We start from the raw sequence: 25,253 nt of genomic DNA, 5'->3' as shown, positions 1-25,253 counted from the left end.
TTTTCTGGCTGCACAGAGTCCCCCTGGCCAAATTGTATAAGTAAAGAAAAGAAAACACAAGATATATCTTAAGACATCCTTGACATAGACTAAACATCTAATTTAAGTTGCCAGCTTTTAGTGGAAGGCTGGACTTGATATGTCCATTCACCCTTGCGTTTAAAGCACATGATAATACTTGTCTCCAAAGAATGTTGTCAGGCTTAATTAATTTGTTGTTTGCATGTCACGAAGTGCCCATAACTACTTCGACTGTCAGATGGATTGAGAGAAAATGTGTGTGTAACACAGTACAGTACAGTATCAGCACGAGTGAAGCAGGTTAATGCACTATTAGTATCTCTCTGTCTCGTAGACAAGTGAATATATTATTATAAGTTTACATTACTAGTACAGCATGATAAAGTGTGAATTTTTTTCAGGCAGAAATATCTGCCGTAGTTTTGCCACCACCTGCCTGCCCTCTGGGTGCTGATCTTTGGAGGAGGAGGGAAGTACAGCTAAGGTCAGTGCTGTCAACAGTTCTTTCTATGCCTGGGGCAGGCTCAGAATATCCTCCTGGAATCAGAGCCACAAAAATCGCACTTGGGGTGTGTGTGTGTATACAGTGGTACCTCAGGTTAAGTACTTATTTCGTTCCGGATGTCCGTTCTTAACCTGAAACTGTTCTTAATCTGAAACACCACTTTAGCTAATGGGGCCTCTTGCTGCTGCCACGCCGCCGGAGCCCGATTTCTGTTCTTATCCTGAAGCAAAGTTCTTAACCTGAAGCACTATTTCTGGGTTAGCGGAGTGTGTAACCTGAAGCGTATGTAACCCAAGGTACCACTATATATATATGGCGGCAAAGGGTTAAAAGTATAAAATAGGAGTTATCCTTGCGCAGACCCCTGTGGGAGTCATTAGTAAAAACTGGAGGGAGAGAAGAATGTGGACCTTGAGGAAGACTTCTGGTAAAATTCCAAGGGCTCATGGCATTCAATCTGCTTCTGCTCAGAAACGCTTTTTTTAAAAAAACGTTTGCTGGTGGCTGCTCTCTAATCAGCAGCTGCAGCCCAGAATTGCATGCCTCTGATTCCCCCCCCCCATCTTTTCCCAGCCAACATTATTCAACCCTGGAAACTACATTAGCAAGCAGAATGTGCTGTGCTGTGTTAGGATGCAGGCACAAAGGCAGGGAGCATGTGCTAGACTATGCCGCTCTACATGGCTGCTGCCTCCGTCAAAAACCAAACCAGGTGTGAAGTGGATATTCTGCAACTGTTTTTATTTTTTGTTTCTGCTTTTTTGCAAAACTGAAACTTTTTTTTTTCAATGATAAAAAATGGGGGAGGCAGGAAGTGACTGTGGTTCTTTTTAAAATGTTTTTTATTGGTTTTACATATAATCACATTAAAAGGTAAAGGTACAACAGACTGTTAGGTCTAGGTCCAGTCGCGGCATAGCTGTCAACCATCCCTTATTTGGCAGGAAAGTCCCTTATCCCAGCGCTGTGTTCCGCTGCTGTCCCTTATTGATGACGTCTCTTAAATTTCCCGGGTTTCAAAGGAAGCAGCTCCTCTCCCTCCCTCCCTGCTGGCCAGGGAGGAGGGAGGCTCCAACTGTGTTGCTTGGCTGCGTTGCTCAGCCAATAAGGACTCTAAGAACGACTGGGGGGTGGAGCTTGCATGCCTTGTGCCGATCAAATCCCAGCAGAGAGGTGATGGTGGTTTTCCTTGCTGCATCCCCTTTGCTGGGTTGTTGCGCTGTGGGAACCACCGCTTGAGGCTTCGTTTGGCTGCTGGCGGGGCTTTCTGCCTTTGGCTCGGAGGGGCTCAGAAGTTGAACATACCTGTGTTCGGAAAATCCCTTATTTTAGCTGCTGATCCCTTATTTTCGAGGCTGCTGGTCCCTTATTTTCAAATCTGTAAATTGACAGCTATGAGTTGCGGACAACTGTGGGGTTGCACGCTCATCTCGCTCTGTAGGTCGAGGGAGCCGGCGTTTGTCCGCAGACAGCTTCCGGGTCATGTGGCCAGCATGATTAAGCCGCTTCTGGCGAACCAGAGCAGCGCACAGAAACGTAACACCATATCCTTTTATTTTATCTCTTTGGCTCAACTGAGCCTAGCGACTTCCCTCCCTCCCGCCTGACGGTTTACCAAATTAAATTTTACATCTTTACATTTCACTTCGTTTCCCAACGTTGATATATCGTTACCTAAAATATTATATTATTCAACTTGAATAGGTAGCAGTTTCATCTTACAGATCTTCCGATAACCCTGCTAGTGGTGTTACCGTACTTTTTGCACCATTACACTCAGGTTTTTTCGCCTAAAAGGTAAAGGAAAATGTGTGTGCGTGTTATGGAGCGAATGCAGGCAGGAGGAACCGCTCTTGCTGGCTGTTCGGCAGCCTCTCTTCCTCCGCTTGGCTGGCTGAGAAGCCGGCAACAGCTGAGCAACAGCTGAGTGTCGGGAGACAGCCTCTCTTCCTCCTGTCTGCCTGCTCTATGGCTTTTTGGCGAGGTGGGAGAAGGGAGGCAGCTCGGAAGCCAGCAAGAGCTGCACGCAGTGTGTAAAAGCCAAGGTGGGGAAAGGGAGACAGCCTCTCTTTCTCCTGTCTGCCTCCTCTATGGCTTTTTGGCGAGGTAGGCGCTCGGAAGCTGGCAAGAGCTGCGTGCAGCGTGTAAAAGCCAAGGTGGGGAAAGGGAGACAGCCTCTCTTTCTCAGTGTCTGCCTGCTCTATGGCTCTCCCTTACACAAATGTAAGCGGCTCTTACTCTGCTTTCTTTACAATGAGCCGGAAGGAGGGACAAAGAGGGCATCCCCTTCCGTCCCTCCCCCAGCACCTCACCGGTAAATTCAAACAAAGCGGCTTACAAGGCTCGTGTCCCTGAGTCTCCTCCTCCTCTTTTTGCTCCGGTTCGAGGCAAGGCAGCTCCACAAATGTGAGTTCCCCCTCTCTCTTCCTTCCCTCCCTCCCTCCCTCTTCCAACTTCAAAAAATATTGGGGGGACAGCCAGGTAAGCCCCACTCACATACCACAATGGGGGATGGGGGATGACTCCCTCAAATATTTAATGGGGGGGGGTGAAGGCACCTAGGCCTATAGGAGTTGGCTGCTTTGCCTAGGACAAGTGTGAGCTCCCCCCCCCCTTCATCACTGTATTGGAGATATCATACATTACTGACAGTTCCTTCATTCACGTGGTTACAAAACACGGATCCACATGGATCCTCAGGATTTTTGCACTGGGTCACCCCAAATTCACCATCAGATCACATAGCATGTCCATGGCTACAGCATGCACCAAAAAAATCACGCACCCACTGTTGCCTGGGGCCGCAGTGGTGCAAAAACGTGGTTACAAAGTACGGATCCACGTGGATCCTCAGGATTTTTGCATTGGGCTACCCCAAACTCACCGTCAGATCACATGTCTGTGGCCACAGCATGAACCACAAAAATCATACATCCACTGTTTCGTTTAGAATATTTTTTTTCTTGTTTTCCTCCTCTAAAAACTATGTGCGTGTTATGGTTGGGAGCGTGTTATAGAGCGAAAAATACGGTAATTGCTTACAGTTGTCTTTCAAATGTAATATAAATTTCTTCCAGAAGTCACTCTGGTTCAGGACCGCAGGACACAAGGAAAGGGGAATTAATCCCCTGCCCTATCATTTTCCCACTGAAAAGCACCCACCCCTAAGGCTGCTATTTGCTTTCGTTGGTAAAACTGTGATTATGCCCCACTGGAGGAAAGGAACATATTTATTATTTCAGTGGGTTGGACTAGATGACCCTTGGAGTCCCCTCCAATGTTACAGTTCTACGATTCAACAACCCCTGTCTATTTTGTACCATTTTTCTGTGCACCTGGGGGCAGATTTCCTATCACACCTCACACAGAAGTGTTGACTGGGGGCTGATAGGACTTGTAGTCCAATCCTTAGGGAATACCTGGATTAAGGTGATTAATCCAATTTCAATTTTGATCAAGTTGATATTTTTTTAACTGATTCCTTTTGCAGTCCTAATGTTAGAAACAAACAAAACTCCCTATTGGATCGTTAAATCAATTCAGTTGTCAGTTGTCGTTCGAGGGTTGTGAAAAGTTAGTGTTGGCCACTTTCCGTAAGCTTACAGTCTAAACTTTTCATTAAACATTCACAGCCGTTTATAAGAAAACTGGGAAAGAGAAACATTAATTAAAAACAACATCGCACAAGCTGCACTGCTTGCAAGAGGCAGATGTGACTTTTGTTCCGAGGAGGCTTTTGCTTTAGATTATTGCCAAAAGAGACATCTCACGTATTCAGTTGAAATACAGCCCACAAAACAACGAGCTCAGATTGGTGCAGCAGGAATTTATCATGGCTTGGGGTGATTTATGGTAAAGTGCAATTAAAAGCACAAGATACAAGTAACCTAGCACAAGGGATGAACAAATCTGGCAATTTCGGGTTTTTTCTGCTTCCCATTTTTTCTAGTCTTCAGTTCAGTTTGCTGCATTTCTGCATCAGTTTGCATTAAAAAAAATCCTTGCAAAAAATAGTATTTTACTTCACATTTCTCCTAAAATGGCCTCCCTTGTCCCACTTGCCTGCTTCAGCTTCTGCCTCTGTTTCTCGACTGCTCTCTGCCACAGACTCTCCCCGCTCACAAAGCCCTGTTACCTCTTCATCTTCCGACACCTCCTCTTCTTTCTCTGACCACTCATCATTCTCTCACCACCACTCTGAGCCTTCTTCCCTTGGTGGTTCCCCAGCTGGTCCCTCCCATGATTCCTCTATGTCCAACCAGTCCATGATGACATCTTCTGATGTAGGCCAGTCATTTCTAGCTTCCTTAATCTTCCAGTCTTGACTGAGCCCCCTCATGGAATAGTGGTGGCACAGCCCAGGAGCATGCAGAAGGAAATAACCCAGCCAGAAGAAGAGCTTTCCTGGATCAGACTAAATATTTGCCTAGCTACATATGCTTTTTCCAACCTAGGCCAACCAGCTTGCTTCTGAGAACCCCACATGGAAGCAATAGCCCTTGCCCATAGTGCCTGGAATTCAGACAAAACTTGTCTCAGTCTGGAGGCTCTGTTTAGCTGTCATGCTTCAACGTTGTTTTCATTTTGCAGCCAGGTAAAAATGCATCTCTCTGTCCAGGATTTTGAGGCGAAGCAACATGCATTGAAGTTGTGTTGCATTGTGTCCTTCTTCTCCCAATTGAATTTCATTGGCTGTTATGTGGACAGTTCAAGCACCTACCCTCCTGCCCTTCCCTTCTGTGTTATAAATAGATGGCCTCCTGTCCCCAACTTGAAAAGAAGAAGAAATATGAAGGGCTTTGAAGACCCAAGTTTGAGTTGGAATCCAGCCTAAGAAAAGTAGTTGGACATAGAAGCTCCACAGCCTCAGAAAAATCTTCAGTGGATTAATGGCCTCTTTGCTACTCTGATTGTTAACAACCGTGCATCAGTTCAGTCTAAAGATATTTTGGATTTCATTTTACAATAAAAAATTGGCATTCTTTTCATCTATCTTTAGGCGAAGCATTACCCATAAATTTCAAAGAGGGGGAAGCAACACTTTGCTCTGGACTGTATAACTCCTTTTTGAAAACTGTGTTGATAGCTGTTCAGAGCTTGGTACTGAATAACAGCCAATTGCAGCAATCAATGAATGATTAGTAAAACCAGACCATAAATCTTACAGTGGAACCTTCTCTTATCTACATGCCAACAAAGAGAAAACAATTATTGCCCTGCTCGTCTTTCTCTAGAAATCACATATTTAGCAAGCCGCTATCTTTGTGGTTGGTCATACCCTGACCAGCATTTAAAATATTTATTAACATACACGACAGTGCGGATGGGCATAGTATGAAGACATCATCCAGCAGAGCAGGGATGGAAACACCTGGGGTCCTCCAGATGTTGTGGGACTCCGAGTCCCATCAACCACAGCCAGCATGGTCTATGGTCATCATGGCATTGTGGGAAAGATTATGGGAGTTATAGTTGCAACAATATCTGGAGGTTCCTTACCCTTGCATTAGAGTGTGAGATGTAAGTGTTTGGGACCAGTGACCAAAGTAGTTGTGTTATCTGCAGTGCTGTTTTTCTAGGAAGAGAGGTGCCGAAACTCACCGTGAACACCTTCCTTGTTCTCTTATAGTGGCAATGGTGCCCACCTGAAAGGTGCTGGAACTGAGTTCCGATGGGTTCTGTATGAGTTCCGATGGGTTCTGGCTGAAAAAGAAAGCCCTGGTTATCTGTAGGAGTGTCATGGACTGGTTGGGCACAGAGGAATGGAGGGAGGAACCAGCTGGGCTTCCCCCCAAGGGAAGAAGGCTCAGAGCCCTGGTGGTGGGACAACAATGAGTGGTCAGAAAGAGAAGACTGGGAGAAGGAGGTGTCAGAAGCTGAAGAGGTCACAGGGCTTAGTGAGCTGGGAGAGTCTGTGGCAGAGAGAAGTCCAGAATCAGAGGCAGAAGCTGAAGCAGGGGATGAGGGAGACCAAGAGGCAGAGATGGGTCAGGATGGTGAAGAATCAGGAGTGTCTGCTCCTCCTGCTGCAACAAGCTCCCCTCCCCTTTGTCTCCCAGTACCAGAAGAGGCATGAAAAGGGCAGAGGAGAAGTTAGCTTTGTGCAGGTGCAATCTCTGATTGCTTGGGGAAAACCCTGGAGGGGAGGGGACTTAGACGACTGCTGGGAAGCAGGAACCTTCAGTCTCAGCGACTGCTTCATGGGGGCAAGACCTACTAGAGATGAATTGCTTTGCTCATTAGGCCAGACACTCCTGTGCAGATCCTGTTTTTGCTAATAAAGAGTTAATTTGAACTTGCTCAGTGTGATTTACTGCTGGCTCGCTCCTGTCAAGGAGGTTGCAGGTGCAATCCCTGCTATCTCTTATTAGAAAGGTTTCCAGGTAGGAATGCAATAACAGGGGACTAGTGAATCCAAGCAGTCACTTGTGTCAAGAGCTCCAGGTAGAACATGCTGTAGATAGCATGCCATGAGGTCATGTGTGCAGTATTGATACCAACCTCTTTGTGGGTCAGCTTGTGTTATTCATTTGACACATTCCAACTGAGTAGCTCCATGTGCCAGAATTTTGTTTGTGCAAACCACCAGTTTGTGATTGCTGTGCTACCACTTTACTGTTTGATAATGAATTTTTAAAAAAGATTTTACATGGCTTAAATGGGATTGACTTTAAAATGTCAGAAAGTGCATTTTTGAGGTGTTTAAACAAATAAAAACAAATGCTTCTGATGAAGATATTTTCTCTGTTGTTTCGTTAGCACAGTGATTGTATATAAATCTGCAGTTTTTAATATCTCACTATTGTCATTCCATTTTAGGATCTCTCAACACCTGATGATAAGTTCAAGTGAAGTGCTAGGAGAAAATCAAATATATAAACTTAGTGGGTGTGCGGAAGTAGCAAATGTTTTATGAATAGAAGCTTTGAGCAAGTTCATTGCTACTGCGAAGAATTATAGACGTTCCAGACTTCTGTGGAAGTGCAATATGATATGGAACAAAGTCACTAATGCTTGGGTGTTAATATAAATCTTGTGGGATTTAATAATGGCTTGCTTTGTTCTGATAATTTTGAAATAAAATATTGTGAGGAACGCAGTTGTAAATTTTCTCGGCTGCTGTCATTTTGCAAAATGATTTATATAACCAAGCTGAATTTATTTCTTCTGCATAATTGTAATAGCTTCACACACCACACCAATTGTAACTATCTTAAGAAGCAGATAATTTTGAGCTAAGAATGAGTGGACTCCAAAGTTAGCCTACTTTAAAAATGTGTAATGGGGACATGAGGGATCTAATGCTTCGATCCACAACACTCTTAAAATTGAGTAATTAGATCTAAACCATTTTGCTCCTAATTACTTGAGGTGGAATACATAGGTGGAAGCAAGTATTTTAGCTTAACCTGGTCCCATTTCTTACTGATGGGGTAATTCAATTTGATTAAAGAATAATTTGATGCATTTGATTTGGGGGCAATCCTATGGCAAGGTCCACTGGGATGAGCAGTTTAGGATACAGTGAGTTGCCAGCTTAGGTGGTTGATTCTCAAACTCAGCCTGCATTACCTGTTCTTACCCGGAGATTTAATTCCCAGAGTTCCCTGGGAAGAGGGATTGACTGTTAAGTGTAGCTAACAGGTTTTTGTGGGAGAAGCCATGACTGTTTTAATGGCATAACACTGCTCTAAATGTATTGGGTAGAATATCCGTGTTTGGGTTCCCAGCTGTTGTTGGAACACAACTCCCATCATCCCTGACCACAGGTCCTGCTAGCTAGGGATGATGGGAGTTGTAGTCCAACAACAGCTGGAGACCCAAGTTTGAGAAACAGATGGTGCCATAGTTAGGCCTATTCATCTTCAACTGAGCTGAAAACAACCTGTTCTCTAGCTTGGTCCCCATATCCCATGTAAAACCATCATTTGGGTAGCAGGACCAGAGAGATCCTGCACTGAAACAAGCATGTCAATTCCATGTGGAGCTCAGCATGAAAAATTCACTATTTGGGGGTAAACCAGTTTTATGAACCCAAATAGCCCACCTGCCTTTATAGTAAGAATTTCATCAGTGCACGAGGTTGCTGACTGGTTTTTCAGTGGTTTCGTTGAGACTCTTTTTCAGTGCCTATGTTACAGATAGAGCAATAAAAATAACGGAAGAAAATATACACATTTTTAAAAGCTTCTTAGGGTGTAAACCTTGTTCATCAGCTCCACTCCAGTCACTCTGATCCCTGCTGAAATTAATATCTTTAGAATGGCATCATGAACCTTCCTATGCGTTCCACTTGAGTCTTACAGTCACACTTCTGGTATTGATTAATTCTTCCCTTTTCTTCCATCGCAGCATGCATCCGCTAAAATTGTGAAAATGAGATCATGTTTACTTTTCTTGTGTCAGATTATCCCTGTTGTATACCCTAACCACAATTGCACACTTGCAAGCTGGTCCGGTTATTGTACTTTATTTAACCTATTGCGTGCTGTAAGTGTCTATAACAAAATCATTTCCATTCCAACACGTTTGTGTATTTGCGTTAGCTTTTATGTGCTTGCTTTGTTGTTATCTTTCTTTTTTTTGCAAATACGTACACATCAAAACTTACAAACTTGGAAAAGAGAAAAGAAATTAAGAAAGGTTACAAAAAGAAAAGAGAAAAAGAAAAGAAAAAAGAAAAACGGAAACATATCAGTTAAATCTTAATAAAGAAAAAAGAAAATCATAAATAAAGTGAAATTAAGTCATTCATTATTAAACTAATACTTTACAGATAAAACACATAGGCTTTTAACAATTACCTCTTCTGTGTCATCCATTGTTATCTATCATTGTTGCTTTAAAAAAATAATCAGATAAATTATGATAAAGACTGGTGGCTATTGCCTCCATTTCCAAAGCCCTTCTGCACATCAGATTGCTTTTACTGTTTTCGAAATAATGCCAGCAATATTAATGCTGTGTTGACAGTGCTGCATTTTGGAGATAGGGTGTTAATAGTTTTTATTAAGTGTCCTAGGGCTGCATATGTATTGACCTTTCAACTGCTGTCGCTGACTCTCTGCTCTTATATTGCATTTTACCAACTGTGCATGGATTTTATTCTGATTTTACTTCTGTTGCTTTCTTCACAGGCACCTGGCAGGTGTCCCTCTCGTCTGCTGTTCCTTTCAAATCCATCCACTCACCTTTATTTGTTAAAAGTCTTTGCCTTCTCCGCTAACTTGAGGCTCAGTATTATAAACTGGGGTTTCAGGGTCATTGGGTCAAAGAGAAGAGCGATTCCTTTGTCACCTGCAGGAGACTTGCCCATTGATATAACAAGACCATTAACCTAGACTAACAAGAAGGCTGCTTTTGCAAAAGAAGGGAGCTGCTGACCTTACAATGAATTGTTGTTGCTTCTCCCCAACAAGTTCTTGACAAGGCAGAGAATTTCTGCAAGCCTTCCTTGGAGTCAAGAACTCTGTTATGTGTTTACAGAAGTATTATATATTTTTTATATTAAAAAAAGGGAGGAAGAAGAGGAGGGGGAAAACCTTCTGTTGGGAAATTTTCATGGAGTAAGATCTTTCGCTTGCTGTTTTGTAATTGACAGAAAACCAATTTAAATGCAAAACTCCAGCCATCGCAGACATAGTGATCTTGGTGGATGGTTCCTGGAGTATCGGCAGATTCAACTTCCGGCTTGTGCGTCTTTTCCTGGAGAACCTGGTTGCTGCCTTCAATGTGGGATCTGAAAAAACAAGAATAGGTAATATTCAAAAATGTACTTTGTGTTTAGAGGAGGGAACTAGCCCCTTGTGACTTGAGTTTTCTAGTTCTTTGTATCTGCCTTCAAACTGACACTGAAATAATGGGTGAGAATGTTATACATTGCAGGTCCCACTATCGGAATGCTCCATTATACGAAATTTCAATTATCCGAATGCAGAGAATTGTGCCCAAACCTCGCTATACGAATGAAGCCTTGCCATATACAAACAACTCTCCAAATGTATATCGCCCAACATAACGATGGGTACTTTGTTAGTATCGTAAGCAGTGTGGTGTAGTGGTTAAGAGTGGTAGACTCGTAATCTGGGGAACTGGGTTCGTGTCGCCGCTCCTCCACATGCAGCTGCTGGGTGAGCTTGGGCTAGTCACACTTCTCTGAAGTTTCTCAGCCCCACTCACCTCACTGTTTGTTGTGGGGCAGGAAGGGAAAGGAGAATGTTAGCCACTTTAAGACTCCTTCGGGTAGTGATAAAGTGGGATATCAAATCCAAACTCTTCTTATGGGATGATGTGCATTCCTTTCTTCCCCAGGCCTTGCACAATACAGCGGCGACCCACGGATAGAGTGGCATCTGAATGCCTATAGCACAAAAGAGGCTGTCTTGGATGCAGTGCGCAACCTACCCTATAAGGGTGGGAACACCTTGACAGGTACAAATATGGTTTTATGCACTTCAATAATGTGCAGAGCTCCCCAGTTATCCTATTGATCTGTTATTCTATTCATTCTTTTGCACAAGGAGTAAAAATGGATCTGCGTTATTGCTGTAGTTTGGTTATAAGGTCAGTGAAAGGCGGGGGTTTATTGTCGGCAGTATGTGCAGGAATTCATGCGCCGAACTCTAAATCATTCTACATAGTGTCATTAGGTTTAAAATAATAATAGTAAGGACTACACTACATTAAAGGAGGCAGGAAAGGAAAACATCAATCCAGCTATTCAAGCTAATGCAAATCGGTTATATTATTTCAATCTTACAAAATGTTGGTCCCCGCTTAATTTACTGCATTGATGTGTTATTTATTTTAGCCAGCAGCATCGTGCTGGGAGCTGTACAGAGCATGTTGGTTAAATGCCACCTTTCCTGTAGGGCTTGCATACTACACAGTGCCCCGTGTTCACCTCAAAGGAGGGGTTGGCAGCATCTGCTTTCTTGTTTAAACTAACCACAGTTCATCATCGCATCCAAACCACTGTGGTTAGTTTAAATGATGGCTTAAACAAGGGACGGGCAATTTGTGACCCTCAGCTTAAAGTTCAACAGCCGTCTTTTGATGAGACGATTGGTTCTAACCTCTGACATCCCCTGCAGCCCACTGAACTGGGAGCAAGCAAATGAGAACAGGGTTGGCACCACCTGTCGGAATCTTTGCTACAACCGAGCTGGAAAAGCTCATCCTCCGGTTGAGTCCTCCGACGGTGATTAATGACCTGAGCCTTTGATAAGGCTCCAGGCACGTTCCCTCATTATGCAGAGTATCAAAGCAGCAGCGAAAGATACAAGAAATATGAGCTACATGCTAGGTTTTATTTCTAACTACGCAGACAGAAAAGAAACATCCTCTCTCTGTGAAAGCAGAGAGCAACTGAAACAAAGGAACAGGAAACCAGTAAACATCACACCCGTCTCCTGTCTTCCGTGAGACTTGCTACAGCCTGGAATGTCTGGAATGCAAAACAGAGTCTTGTGACTCCAAGCACTGAACAGTGGCAACACACAGAAACCAGCATCACCCACTTTGGGCTCTTTCTCACAAACCACCAGCATGCAGCCCCTGATAGGTTACATTCAAGGGAATGCAACCCTTGAGAGAAAAGGTTGCATTCCCACACATGCGGTTTAAACAAATCACAGTTCCCTCCTCAAAACTTACAAACTGTGGTTAGTTTAAACAAGGAACTTAGATGGTTCCATTCCCCCACTCTGCTAGGTGCCAGAGGAAGAGACGAGAATATTGAGCTTGAAATTCTTGCATAGTCCAAACCACGGTTTAGCTGCTAAACTTTAGCATTATGTCCAGACTAAGGCTGCAGGAGATTTGGAGCACCAGGTTGCATCCCAGATTGGTTTGGTTTGGCTCAGGCTGACTGCAGCCCATCTAAAAGGATACTGAATAATACCTGTTAGCTTTAGAATCTTAGTAAGCTGAAAGAGGAGGCTTAAAGGATTTCCCTTAACTGCAATCCATGATTCAGCCCTGAACAAGATCCAGTCTTTCCCATGAGTAATGATTATTCACAATACCAGGCTTAAGAGTCTCAGACCTTCAATTAGTCATGTGGAATCCCAGCTCCACACTCCCACTGACATAACATACCACAGGCTCCCCCTCCCCCCCCCAGTGTGCAGCATTTGGATACATATTCCTCTAATTATCCCGTTCCCAAATCCTTGATTTAATTAATTTTTTCACTCTTCAACATCCTGGTTGTCTTTGGGAAGGTTGCTGAGGAGTTAGTAGTGGAGCATGTGCTTTGCATGCTAATCGGTCTCTGTATTGTATCTGAAATTGTTTTAATACAATTCAGTTTGTTTTAATTGTTTTATATATGCCATTGTGTGAACTGTTTTTTTATGCTGTGTGTGTGAGGGAGAGGGGGAGTGGATGAGAGAGATTGCTTACTGATGCGTCATAGGAAACAATTCATAAATGAAATCAATAAATCAATAATAACAAGACTGCATACATATGGTCCCAGGTTTAATCCCCAGCATCTCCAAGTGAGACTTGGAAAGCTCCTGCCTGAAACTCTGAGTCACTGCTGGTCAGTTCAGAAGACAATACTGAGCTAGATGGAACAATGATCATCTGCTTCATTTGTCTTTAACAGCAGATTGGTGCATAAAAATATATATCTGTGTCCAGCTATTCCCCCAAGCTTCTTCTTCTTCTTTGGCGATCACTCATAGCCGAGTAAGATTGTCTTCCATAAACACGGTTTTAACAGTGAGTCCTTAAGTGACTGTGGAGGCCAATTCTGGACCCACACGTCCTTCCACCGTCGGGACATTGGGTTCCGGATGGGAGTTGATCATGGTGAGGGTTTGCCAAGCGTGCCTTCATTTTGGCATGGTTCTCCCTTTTGTCCTGAGTTCAAGTGTCTTCAAAGCCCATGACACCTTTGGTAAAGGCTGTTCTCCAATTGGAGCGCTCGCAGGCCAGTGTTTCCCTGTTTTCGGTGTTTATACTGCATTTTTAAAGATTTGTCTTGAGAGCGTCTTTGAACCTCTTTTGTTGACATTACGCTTTCCATTTTTAAGTTCGGAATAGAGTAGTTGCTTTGGAAGACAATAATAAGGCATCTGCACAACATTGTGCAGATGCCTCCAAGCGTAACCCACCACACTCCCCTTATTCTTATAACTGTGAGGTAGGTTACACTCAGAGGTAGCTGCTGGTCATTCTGGCTGAGCAGGAAGTTGTACTTGGGCCTTTACATTGGAAGTATTTGATGTTTTTTCTTTCAACAATCCAATAATTGGATGTGGCTGATAGGAACGGAAGTCCTATAACATCTTCCCAGCCTTCCTTAGAGAGAGGGCACCCTCTTTTCCAGCATCTCATTTAAACACAGTGACAATTCCAGCTATCTATTAACCATTAGCTCCCACTGATGAAACATGAGCCAGCTATTCTGGGCTATTTGCTATCAATCCATGTAACAATCAGCCAGAAGCTTTTAACTCTCTCTATATGGTCAATTTGGGTAAGGCTTTCCTCTCTCTTCCTTTTCACACAGGCCTTGCCTTAACTTTTATTTTGGAAAACAACTTTAAGCCTGAAGCAGGTGCAAGACCCGGGGTCCCCAAAATCGGTATATTGATCACAGATGGGAAATCCCAAGATGATGTCATTCCGCCTGCCAAGAACCTGAAAGACGCTGGCATTGAATTGTTTGCTATTGGTGTGTATTCTTGTCTTATTGATTACTGTAGCTTTGGAAAGTGTTCTCTCATTGGAACAGGCTAAAGATCCTTCTAGTTCAGCATTCTGCTCTCACAGTGGCCAAACAGATATGGGAATTTGGGGTGATGGCTGGGAATCCCGAGTGCAAATGTGAGAACTCTCACTGAACTGAGGCTTGCAACTTGTGGCGTTTCTTCCAACGCTAGGTGTAAAGAATGCCGACGAAAACGAACTGAAGGAAATCGCCTCTGAACCAGACAGCACTCACGTCTACAACGTTGCCGACTTCAGCTTCATGAACTCCATTGTGGAAGGTCTTACCAAGACTGTGTGCTCAAGAGTTGAAGAACAGGAAAAGGAAATCAAAGGTAAATGAGGAAACTTACGACAGAGCGCAACGAGTAGCCGGTATTCCATTTCACAATGTTAAAATGATTGTTTTTAATTGCCTAAAACTTAGGAACTTTGGTAGCCACTCTGGGGGCTCCTACAGATTTGGTCACATCCGAGGTGACAGCCAGAGGGTTCCGTGTGAGCTGGACTCATGCGCCAGGCAAAGTGGAGAAATACAGAGTTGTCTACTACCCCACAAGAGGAGGACAGCCAGAGGAGGTAATGGTGCCATGAATGCACTTAATCATCTCAATGTGTTCAATAGAGAGAGAGAGATGGAATTTGCCACATTAGAAAATCCTAAGAATGGCCTTGATGGAGTTGGCCAAGACATCCTTCTATGTAGTCAAACATCCTGTGGCCACTCAAGGTGACTTGTGGCGATCACACAGGGTCCCCGGACATTTCACCGTCTATTGATCCCTGTGCCACCACTTTATTTCTCGCTGCCACCACCCAGGGCCTACCTGGGACAATACTGAGTCCAGTCAAGGTTAAACTGGAACATAAACTTCTGTTTATTTATTGCAGTTTAACAAGCGTGTGGTTTCATAAACGGTATTGGTCAATTACAGTCACGGGGTGCCTATCCAGACCTATAACTTCCGCTACCTGCTCTCACTCACTAAACCACCTCTCAGATATTTACTTGTCTTCCTAGCTCCTAACTGTTCCTGACTCAGCCTATTTCTCTACACTAACACAACCTACCCACAGACTCTATCCCAATTCACTCCCACTCCAACCACCCACCCAACGAACTCCCCCTTTCGCCCCTCCCAGTTTATAGTCCCTCTGACTCCACCCCCCGGGTTCTGATTGGGTAACTTGTTTAACTATTTCACCTCCAGCACTCTCATATGCTAACGTCACAAGACTTTGGCACCTAAAACAGCTGCCGTGCTCTCGTGCGAGAAAACAGGATGCCCTGTTTTTTTTCTGGGACACTTGTGGGTTATGGGATGCCTTTATTTTGGGCAGAGCATGAGTAGAGGACTCTGGGGGGGGGGGAGGTGGAAATCATTAGTCACTGCTAATCAACTGGTATTCTCTATCTTTCACCAGTCACGTGTCTTTCTCCTGGACTCGTGTTAAGGCTCATTTCCAAGCAAAGGAGAAAACCTGATTTGCTATGAATTTTTTAAAGAAACTTGATTTGATTTGGTCTGTCTCGTCCTGCAGGTGGTTGTGCATGGCAGTGACTCAACAGCAGTACTGAAAAACCTGATGTCTATAACCGAATACCAGATTGCTGTTTTTGCCATATACATTACTTCTGCCAGCGAGGGCCTCCGGGGTACTGAAACTACGCGTAAGTAATGGAACAGAACAAAGAGTCGGTGCATATCTGTTTCTGAGCTGTGCCGAAGCCGGATTCTTTTGGCCCTAATCAGGCATTTGAAACCTTTGATGTGATGAGACAGAACAGTGACAATTCGCTAGCTCTGCCTGCCTCCCCCCGCCCCCGCCGTTGCCTTCCCGACTACCCTCCACAAGTTAGAGGCAAACATCTGCAGTGGAAAGCCTGCTCTGCTTGGAAAATCCAGGTTATGGAATCCATGTAGAGCTTCCATGGGTTTAAAAACAAGCTCCTCACTTCAAAAGTTCTCTCTCCAGCTGGTGGAGGGTGATAGGAATGTATTTGAATCAGGAATGTATTTGGTTGATGGAGCTGGTACCTTGCTTCTCTTTCTCTCTCTCATTCATTGCATGAAGGATTTAGAACACCTAAACAGGGTTCTTCTAGTACATTTGGTAACTCCAGGTTTAAGAGCATGAGAAGAACCTGCTGGATCAGGCCAGTGGTTCATCTAGTGCAACATCCTGTTCTCCCAGTGGCCAATGGGAAGCCCACATAGGTTAAAACCTGTGTCTGATATTGCATCAGATTTGGAAGTTTGCTTCTTGAGAGCCAGTGTGGTGTAGTGGTTAAGAGCGGTAGTCTCGTAATCTGGGGAACCGGGTTCGCGTCTCTGCTCCTCCACATGCAGCTGCTGGGTGACCTTGGGCCAGTCACACTTCTCTGAAGTCTCTCAGCCCCACTCACCTCACAGAGTGTTTGTTGTGGGGGAGGAAGGGAAAGGAGAATGTTAGCCGCTTTAAGACTCCTTAAAGGGAGTGAAAGGCGGGATATCAAATCCAAACTCTTCTTCTTCTTCTTCTTCTTTTCATGCCTTTTGGGCTGCTGCTGTTTCCTTCCCCCTGTTATTCTCCTCCAGATAAGTTTACCTGTGAAGGTGCCCCTCTCCCATGGTCAAGCTACATAATGCTGCTTTTAAAATGTGAAATCTGAACAGGCGATGGGTGCACTCTCAAGAAAAGTTATCGGGGGAGAATCAGAGGCAACCCTGTCATGTCAGAGCAAATGCTTTACTTTCTTAATGAAGCAGTAAAGCCCATTCATTGGGATCTGACCACCTTACTTTCAAATAGAGTGGTACTTGCATGAGATAGACCCCTCTGGGAATAACCTAAAAGCTTCTGCATCGGGAAAATTGTTAGCATATGAACTCTTTTCTCTGACATAGTAACTTCTTTGTTTTCAGGTGAAGTCTGTTTCATTTAAGAGCCACCCCTTGTAAAAAGTGCTTGTAAAATTAACCACAAGCTTACCTTGCTGTCAAAAGTACCCCAAGTATTGTAGCTCCGGCCTCAGTTTGACTTTTCACCATGCATGAGGCTTAAAGTGTTTCTTGTTCTAGTTGGCTTGTGATGAGAATGTTAAATCCACATTAACCAAAACCCACATTTGCATTACGAGTTCCCAGTGGCGGAGCTTCATGCTCCAGCACTGGGGGGGTGGGGGGTGGGAAGAGCAGGCGGGGGCGGGGCTGGCGCACATCCTGGGGGTACGGTGCCCAGTGTGGGAGGGGGGGCAGCTGCAATGGCACCCTGCCAGGATTGTGCTGCCAGGGGTGGTGCGTTTCCCCCGCACTCCTCTTCCTCCGCCAGTGCGAGTTCCTACACTCTGGTTTCTGCACTAAGAACAGGTGGCCAGAATCAACCCTGAAGCCTCACTTGACCACCCTAGGCCTATGCCAAGTCCCATACAGTTCAGTAGGACTTAAAGGTAAAGGTAAAGGGACCCCTGACCATTAGGTCCAGTTGTGGACGACTCCGGGGTTGCGGCGCTCATCTCGCTTTACTGGCCGAGGGAGCCGGTGTACAGCTTCCGGATCATGTGGCCAGCATGACTAAGCCGCTTCTGGCAAACCAGAGCAGCGCACAGAAACGCCGTTTACCTTCCTGCTGGAGCGGTACCTATTTATCTACTTGCACTTTGATGTGCTTTCGAACTGCTAGGTTGGCAGGAGCAGGGACCAAGCAATGGGAGCTCACCCCGTTGTGGGGATCTGAACCGCCGACCTTCTGATCGGCAAGTCCTAGGCTCTGTGGTTTAACCCACAGCGCCACCCACATCCCTTTTCTTAGGACTTACTCCTAAGTAAATATGCACTGGATCACAGCCTCAGTGTGCTTTCACTCAAGAAAAGCACACCTGTCCTTGGAGGTCAGCTTTTATCTTGTTGCTTGTTGCTGACTAGTGAGATTAATCCCCCAGACACAAACCAGCAGGCCTCCTGATAAGAGCTTGCACTCCAACTCCTCTCTGCTGATTGATTCTAGGTTGTGTGAGTAAGGGAATGGAAGGTCTGCTTCCATACCTGGCGCCAACCCTCAGCTATCACCCAGGAAGGAGTAATTATGTGGTGCTTGTGCCTAGCATGGTCTTTCTAGAAGTGTGTGTGTGCTCTGCATTCCAAGCAGCACGCAGAAGAGTCTTTTATTAATGCTTAAGCACCATATCTTTAGGGATGCCACAGAAGCTTTTAAGAGGTTTTGTGTCTTGACATGCTCTTACCTATGAACCCAGTTTTATATTTCTTCATAGAATCATAGAATCATAGAGTTGGAAGAGACCACAAGGGCCATCGAGTCCAACCCCCTGCCAAGCAGGAAACACCATCAGAGCACTCCTGACATATGGTTGTCAAGCCTCTGCTTAAAGACCTCCAAAGAAGGAGACTCCACCACACTCCTTGGCAGCAAATTCCACTGTCAAACAGCTCTTACTGTCAGGAAGTTCTTCCTAATGTTTAGGTGGAATCTTCTTTCCTGCAGTTTGGATCCATTGCTCCGTGTCCGCTTCTCTGGAGCAGCAGAAAACAACCTTTCTCCCTCCTCTATGTGACATCCTTTTATATATTTGAACATGGCTATCATATCACCCCTTAACCTCCTTTTCTCCAGGCTAAACATGCCCAGCTCCCTTAGCCGTTCCTCATAAGGCATCGTTTCCAGGCCTTTGACCATTTTGGTTGCCCTCCTCTGGACACGTTCCAGTTTGTCAGTGTCCTTCTTGGACTGTGGCGCCCAGAACTGGACACAGTACTCCAGGTGAGGTCTGACCAGAGCAGAATACAGTGGCACTATTACTTCCCTTGATCTAGATGCTATACTCCTATTGATGCAGCCCAGAATTGCATTGGCTTTTGTAGCTGCCGCGTCACACTGTTGGCTCATGTCAAGTTTGTGGTCAACCAAGACTCCTAGATCCTTTTCACATGTACTGCTCTCAAGCCAGGTGTCACCCATCTTGTATTTATGCCTCTCATTTTTTTTGCCCAAGTGCAATACTTTACATTTTTCCCTGTTAAAATTCATCTTGTTTGTTTTGGCCCAGTTCTCCAATCTGTCAAGGTCGTTTTGAAGTGTGATCCTGTCCCCTGGGGTGTTAGCCACCCCTCCCAGTTTGGTGCCATCTTCCTTTTCTTTTCTTGGAAAAAGCAGTTTTGACGAATACCGCTGCTTTATGGGGGTAGCTGGATGCGAGAGATTTCCTGCATCTTGCTGCTTCCTCAGTGCAAACCTCAAAAGAATCTGCCTACAAATGGAGGCCTGTGTCTCCTGTGACTGGCAGAAGCTCTGGGACCCATCATCCGCTAGCCAATGCCATTCAATGACATTTCAGGACTAAGCCTGAAAAGCAGGTGGTCTGCCTCTGAGCTTATACCCTGCCCTCACAGGGACACGGTGGCTCTGTGGTCTAAACCACTGAGCCTCTTTGGCTTGCCAATCATAAGGTCAGCGGTTTGAATCCTTGCGATGGGGGTGAGCTCCCGTTGCTCTGTCCCAGCTCCTGCCAACCTAGCAGTTTGAAAGCACACCAGTTCAAGTAGGTAAATAGGTACTGCTGTGGCGGGAAGGTAAATGGAGTTTCTGTGCGCTCTGGCTTCCGTCGCAGTGTCCTATCGTGCTAGAAACAGTTTAGTCATGCTGGCCACATGACCCAGAAAGCTGTCTGTGGCCAAACGCCAGTTCCCTTGCCCTGAAAGCAGAGATGAGCGCTGCACCCCATTTGTTGTTGTTTAGTTGTGTCCGACTCTTCGTGACGCCAGGCCCTCCTGTCTTCCACTGCCTCCCGCAGTTTGGTCAAACTCATGTTAGTAGCTTCGAAAACACTGTCCAACCATCTCGTCCTCTGTCGTCCCCTTCTCCTTGTGCCCTCCATCTTTCCCAGCATCAGGGTCTTTTCCAGGGAGTCTTCTCTTCTCATGAGGTGGCCAAAGTATTGGAGCCTCAGCTTCAGGATCTGTCCTTCGAGTGAGCATTTGGGACTGATTTTCTTAAGAATTGATACATACTATGCACCCCATAGTCGAATTCAATTAGACTTAACCGTCCAGGGGTCTTTTACCTTTTTAAGCTATACCTTGCTCTGTTGCATCTCTCAATCCAATCACACCCAAAGCAGTGACACAACAGAAATGCCTCCCACCAAGGAAGGGGCAGTGAATCATACAGAGACACTGTGGGCAACATCTATGTAGGTGGATTATTTGGGTTGTCATTCATCACAGCATGCTGGCAGGTCCCAGTGCACTCATGTGCCCCAACACTGGGAACTATTGAACTAGGGCATCAATGCTATGTATACTTCTTTGGGAATGAACGCCATTGTTCCCAGTGGGACTTACTCCTGAGCTGACATGCATTGGATTGCACTGCATAAGAATTAGGTTATGTGTAGGCCAGGATGTGATCCATCCCGGTCAGGATTTGGTTAATGAGTAACTCCGTGGTAATATTGCCGCATACTGACGCAGTAACATCACAATCCCATAGCACCTGGTGCACTTTCAAAGTCACTTTTCAAGTTCTGACTAAGCCCAGCCCTATACATTTTTCAGAACTGATCGCACAACTGCCCAAGGCTGAATGTCTCCAAGCGCCGTTTGAACAAATCTCTGCTTGAGTGTCATAAAGCAATACTCTTGAAATGTGCAAATAATTAATCACTCCATTTCAAATATATATATATTAATGCTGCCTTTGGGAGTTTGTGGGGGGAAATATAGTTTACATTTTTGACCTCGTTGGAAGATGGTGACAGATTAAAATGAACGGCAAATATGAAAACCCACACATTTGTGCATAGGTTGCAGGAAATGAAATCTCGACTGAACAGTGCAGCCAGCCGTAGAGATAAATTAATTCATGCCACGAGCATTTGAGACATGGAAAAAGTTAAAGATAAGTGCATACTTGGTGTTGGTGCTGGGGTGGTCAGACCAGGGATGGAAAGACTGTGACTCTCTAGATCAGCGGTTCTCAACCTGTGGGTCCCAGATGTTGTTGGACTACAACTCCCATCATCCCTGAGCTCTGGCCTTGCTAGCTAGGGGTGATGGGAGTTGTAGTTCAACAACATCTGGGACCCACAGGTTGAGAACCACTACTCTAGATATTGCTGGACTCTGAATCTCATCAGCTCTGACCATTGGTTGTGCTGGCTGAGGCTATTGAGACTTGGGAGTCCAATAACATCTGGAGAGCCACAGGTTCCCTGCCCTTGCGTAGAGAGGAGTGGTCAACAATAACATCATGGGAGACCCTCCAGAGCACCTGAAGGAAGTATGGCCTTGGGATGGGGTATGTGTGTGAAATTGGATTTAGTTTGCATTTAAATGAGAATATACAAAAGTCACACTTTCCAAAGCAATATGAAGCATCCATCCTTCAAAATTTGCACTTATCTGAATTTTGTGATGTAGTTCGCCAATCAACCGATGTTTACAAAATTGCATATATAAGAGGAACGTGGGCATAAAAATGAATATGTTACTACAAATGACATTTTTAAAAATCACTGAATTGGAAAGGATCGTCTAGTTCTACCACCTGCAATGCAGAAATCCCACAGCCCTGAAATTAAAAGTGTCATACTCTACCGACTGAGCTGTTTATATTGTTTGCAGTTCTTGTGTTGCACTTATGGGGAAGTCTTGGGAGCCCCTTGGGGCACAATCCCCATAAGTTCAGGGTGAAGGGATTCAACAAGCTCAGCCAATACTGCGTGTGAATGGAACGTGATCCTCGAACAGGTGTGTGGCTCTCTGAATGCTTTTGGACTCCAACACCCATCAACCCCAGCCAACATGGCTGGGGATCGGGGATTATGGGAGCTGTAGTCTAACAACATCTGTAGGACTACAATTTACATGTTCCTATTTTGGAACATGCCTTAGTACCGTTTGGAATGTGGCAGTCATGGGTTGTTGTTTTTTGCAGCTAACGTTTGAAAATCCTTGTATCATACCCGGGGCAGCCAGTTTTTCAGCATGCAGATAGGTGCGATGCTTCAGTTGGACTGTGGAAACAAAGAATTGGAATATATTGTTACAGAAATTGGGTGCCATGCCAACACTTTACCTAGCGGTAGCAAGATTTCAGGGAGGTTCCAGGCGCTCACCCAGGTTCTGTGCTGCTTTGGAGAATCAAGACTGTTGTAGCTTTAAGGAATATGATTTATTCACATATTTACACCTGAGTTTAGATGGAGGGACTCCAGATCTTACAGCATGTTCCTCTCAAGAGGGGTTTGTTCCCCACAGCACTTGAGACCAAGGCAGTATACCTGAAGGAGCATCTCCACCCTGATCGTTCAGCCCAGACACTGAGGTCCAGCTCCGAGGGCCTTCTGGTGGTTCCCTCCCTGAGAGAAGTGAGGTTACAGGGAACCAGGCAGAGGGCCTTCTTGGTAGTGGAGCCTGCCCTGTGGAATGCCCTCCCAGCAGATGTCAAGGAAATAAACAACTATCTGACTTTTAGAAGACATCTGAAGGCAGTCCTGTTTAGGGAAGTTTTTAATGTTTGATGTTTTATCATGCTTTTAATGTTCTGTGGGGAGCTGCCCAGAGTGGTTGAGGAAACCCAGCCAGATGGGCGGGGTAATAATAATAATAATAATAATAATAATAATAATAATAATAATAATACTTATGCTAATGTGACATTCTCAAGACCACGTCCCCTGCTTGTATCATATGTATATACAGAGTGCAAAAAGCCTAAATACAGAATTGCCTGTGTTTAAAATTCATCCAAGGCTACATCTGTGTTCTGACTCCTACCACAATATGGTAACATATTTGGCGAAATGTAGGGAAGTTTTAAATGTTTGATGTTTTATCATGGTTGTAATATTCTGTTGGGAGCTGCCCAAAGTGGCTGGGGTATAAATAAATTATCATCATCATCATCATCATCTCCTAATTCTGCTGTTCCTTAAAACTGAGCCTCCTTTATTTGTGTGCATTCTAACGGTCAGTTCTTTTGATGCTTTGAAGTACTAAGGGCTAATTCCTCAAGCATTAGCTAACAAACTTGACTTCATCAACACTTGTTGATTGACTGGGATCAAAGACTTAAGAGTTTACCCAGGTTAATTAACTCTTCACATGCTAACTGCTGATGCTGAGAAGTAGGCCCACACATTCCTACTTACACATGGATCTTGACCAGGCATAGGCAAACTCCGGCCCTCCAGATGTTTGGGACTACAATTCCCATGATCCCTAGCTATCAGGACCAGTGGTCAGGGATGATGGGAATTGTAGTCCCAAACATCTGGAGGGCTGGAGTTTGCCTATGCCTGATCTTGACTGCATTCTCAAAGTCTGGCACACAGGCTTTGCACAATAATTAAACCCCCACAAACCCCTCTCATAACCCCTTTTCTATTACACATTGAGACTGTCTTATAACATATCCCAGTTATAACATCCAAGTTCTAATGAAATCCTAATATCTACTAAACCTAAACCTTTTGCACCATGGCTATATCACCATATTCATCTCAGTAAGATAAATGAGGAATCTAACAGAAAAACAAGAAACAGGATCCAAAATGAAGAAGAATTAGAAGTGCAATGATATTTTCAGGCAGTACCTCCCATGCATATGGCAGCGCAAAAGAAATAAGCTATTTTGTGCCTCATTCATCTTAAAGTCCTTGCATCGGTAATTTGCTGCAGGTCGTCCTGGTCAGCACCGTTCAAACAAAGTTGGTTGTTCATTCCTGACAAAGGAAGCCTTGAATTTACTGTTAGAGAATGATTTTTATTTCAGCTGCTCTCCTCTAAGTAACTGCATATTGTTTTCCACCCCTTGCAGTCGCCTTGCCAATGGCCTCAGATCTGGAGCTGTATGACGTGTCTCACAGCAGCATGAGAGTGAAATGGAACAGAGTAGCCGGTGCAACCGGCTATATGATTCTGTATGCTCCTCTAACGGATGGGCTGGCTGCAGATGAGAAGGAGGTGAGCTTGGCATCAACCAGAAGAGATGTCTGTGGAATATGAATGTTTGTGGAATAAGGTCGTGGGTTCGAGCTCCACATTGGGCAAAAGATTCCTGCATTGCAGGGGATTGGATTAGTGTTGGTGCTGACCTTTAAAGCCCTAAATGGCCTTGGTCCTGTATACCTGAAGGAGCGTCTCCACCCCCATCGTTCAGCCCAGACACTGAGATCCAGCGCCGAGGGCCTTCTGGCGGTTCCCTCATTGCGAGAAGTGAGGTTACAGGGAACCAGGCAGAGGGCCTTCTCGGTAGTGGCGCCCGCCCTGTGGAACGCCCTCCCATCAGATGTCAAGGAAATAAGCAGCTAACTTATCTTTAAAAGACATCTGAAGGCAGCCCTTTTTAGGGAAGTTTTTAATATTTAATGCTGTAATTTTTTTAGCACTTGATTGGGAGCCGCCCAGAGTGGCTGGGGAAACTCAGCCAGATGGGTGGGGTATAAATAAATTATTATTATTATTATTATTATTATTATTATTATTATTATTATTTACCATTGTGGGCCCTTTCAATCCTATGATTCTAAGGACATGATGGATCATCTCTTCAAAGTGTGTGCTTATTTTCTTGAAAAGTTCCACTGCCTCCACAAGACACTTTATTAGGACTTATATGTTCTTCTCAAAGCAGGATGTGTAGACAGTGCCTGAGCCTTGTTGCTGTGTGGATGGGTGTGTGTAGATTTTTTTTTCTGGATTGTGGCTGCAGAGGAGAGAGGTAAAACTCCTCCCCTCCCAGCTTGCTGTGCTCACAATTAGCACTGGGACACCCCCCCATACCTGTAATTAATCGATTAAAGAAAAACCAAAGATGGGATGTGAGGGCGATCTGGCTGCGACATCTGTCACCCCATTGATCGCCAGGGTTGATTCGGCTGATCTGGCTGGCTAGGTGGGTGTCCCCTTCCTCCCTCACCGCTCCATGTGCGTCCCTCCCGAAGCTGCGCGCTCGGTGGAAGAGGACGACCATCCCAGATAGAAGGAGTGTACCATTCTTCGGTCAA

The 25,253-nt window shown here is 44.8% G+C and overlaps 1 protein-coding gene across 4 annotated transcripts in view; it reads left to right on the top strand.

Annotated features, from left to right (window-relative positions):
- Positions 1 to 25,253, top strand: part of COL14A1 (collagen type XIV alpha 1 chain) — a 141,838-nt gene that overhangs the window by 36,365 nt on the left and 80,220 nt on the right. For all 4 annotated transcript variants that reach the window (XM_053395376.1, XM_053395375.1, XM_053395378.1 and 1 more), the window contains 7 exons: positions 10,128 to 10,283; positions 10,838 to 10,957; positions 14,049 to 14,213; positions 14,422 to 14,583; positions 14,676 to 14,827; positions 15,791 to 15,920; positions 24,065 to 24,210. In XM_053395376.1, coding sequence (XP_053251351.1) covers positions 10,128 to 10,283; positions 10,838 to 10,957; positions 14,049 to 14,213; positions 14,422 to 14,583; positions 14,676 to 14,827; positions 15,791 to 15,920; positions 24,065 to 24,210 — 1,031 coding nt within the window. The remainder of the gene's footprint in view (positions 1 to 10,127; positions 10,284 to 10,837; positions 10,958 to 14,048; positions 14,214 to 14,421; positions 14,584 to 14,675; positions 14,828 to 15,790; positions 15,921 to 24,064; positions 24,211 to 25,253) is intronic.

This window comes from Podarcis raffonei, chromosome 7 (genome assembly GCF_027172205.1).
Source record: "Podarcis raffonei isolate rPodRaf1 chromosome 7, rPodRaf1.pri, whole genome shotgun sequence".
Classification (NCBI taxonomy): domain Eukaryota; kingdom Metazoa; phylum Chordata; class Lepidosauria; order Squamata; family Lacertidae; genus Podarcis; species Podarcis raffonei.
This window is presented reverse-complemented; position numbering and strand designations above follow the sequence as displayed.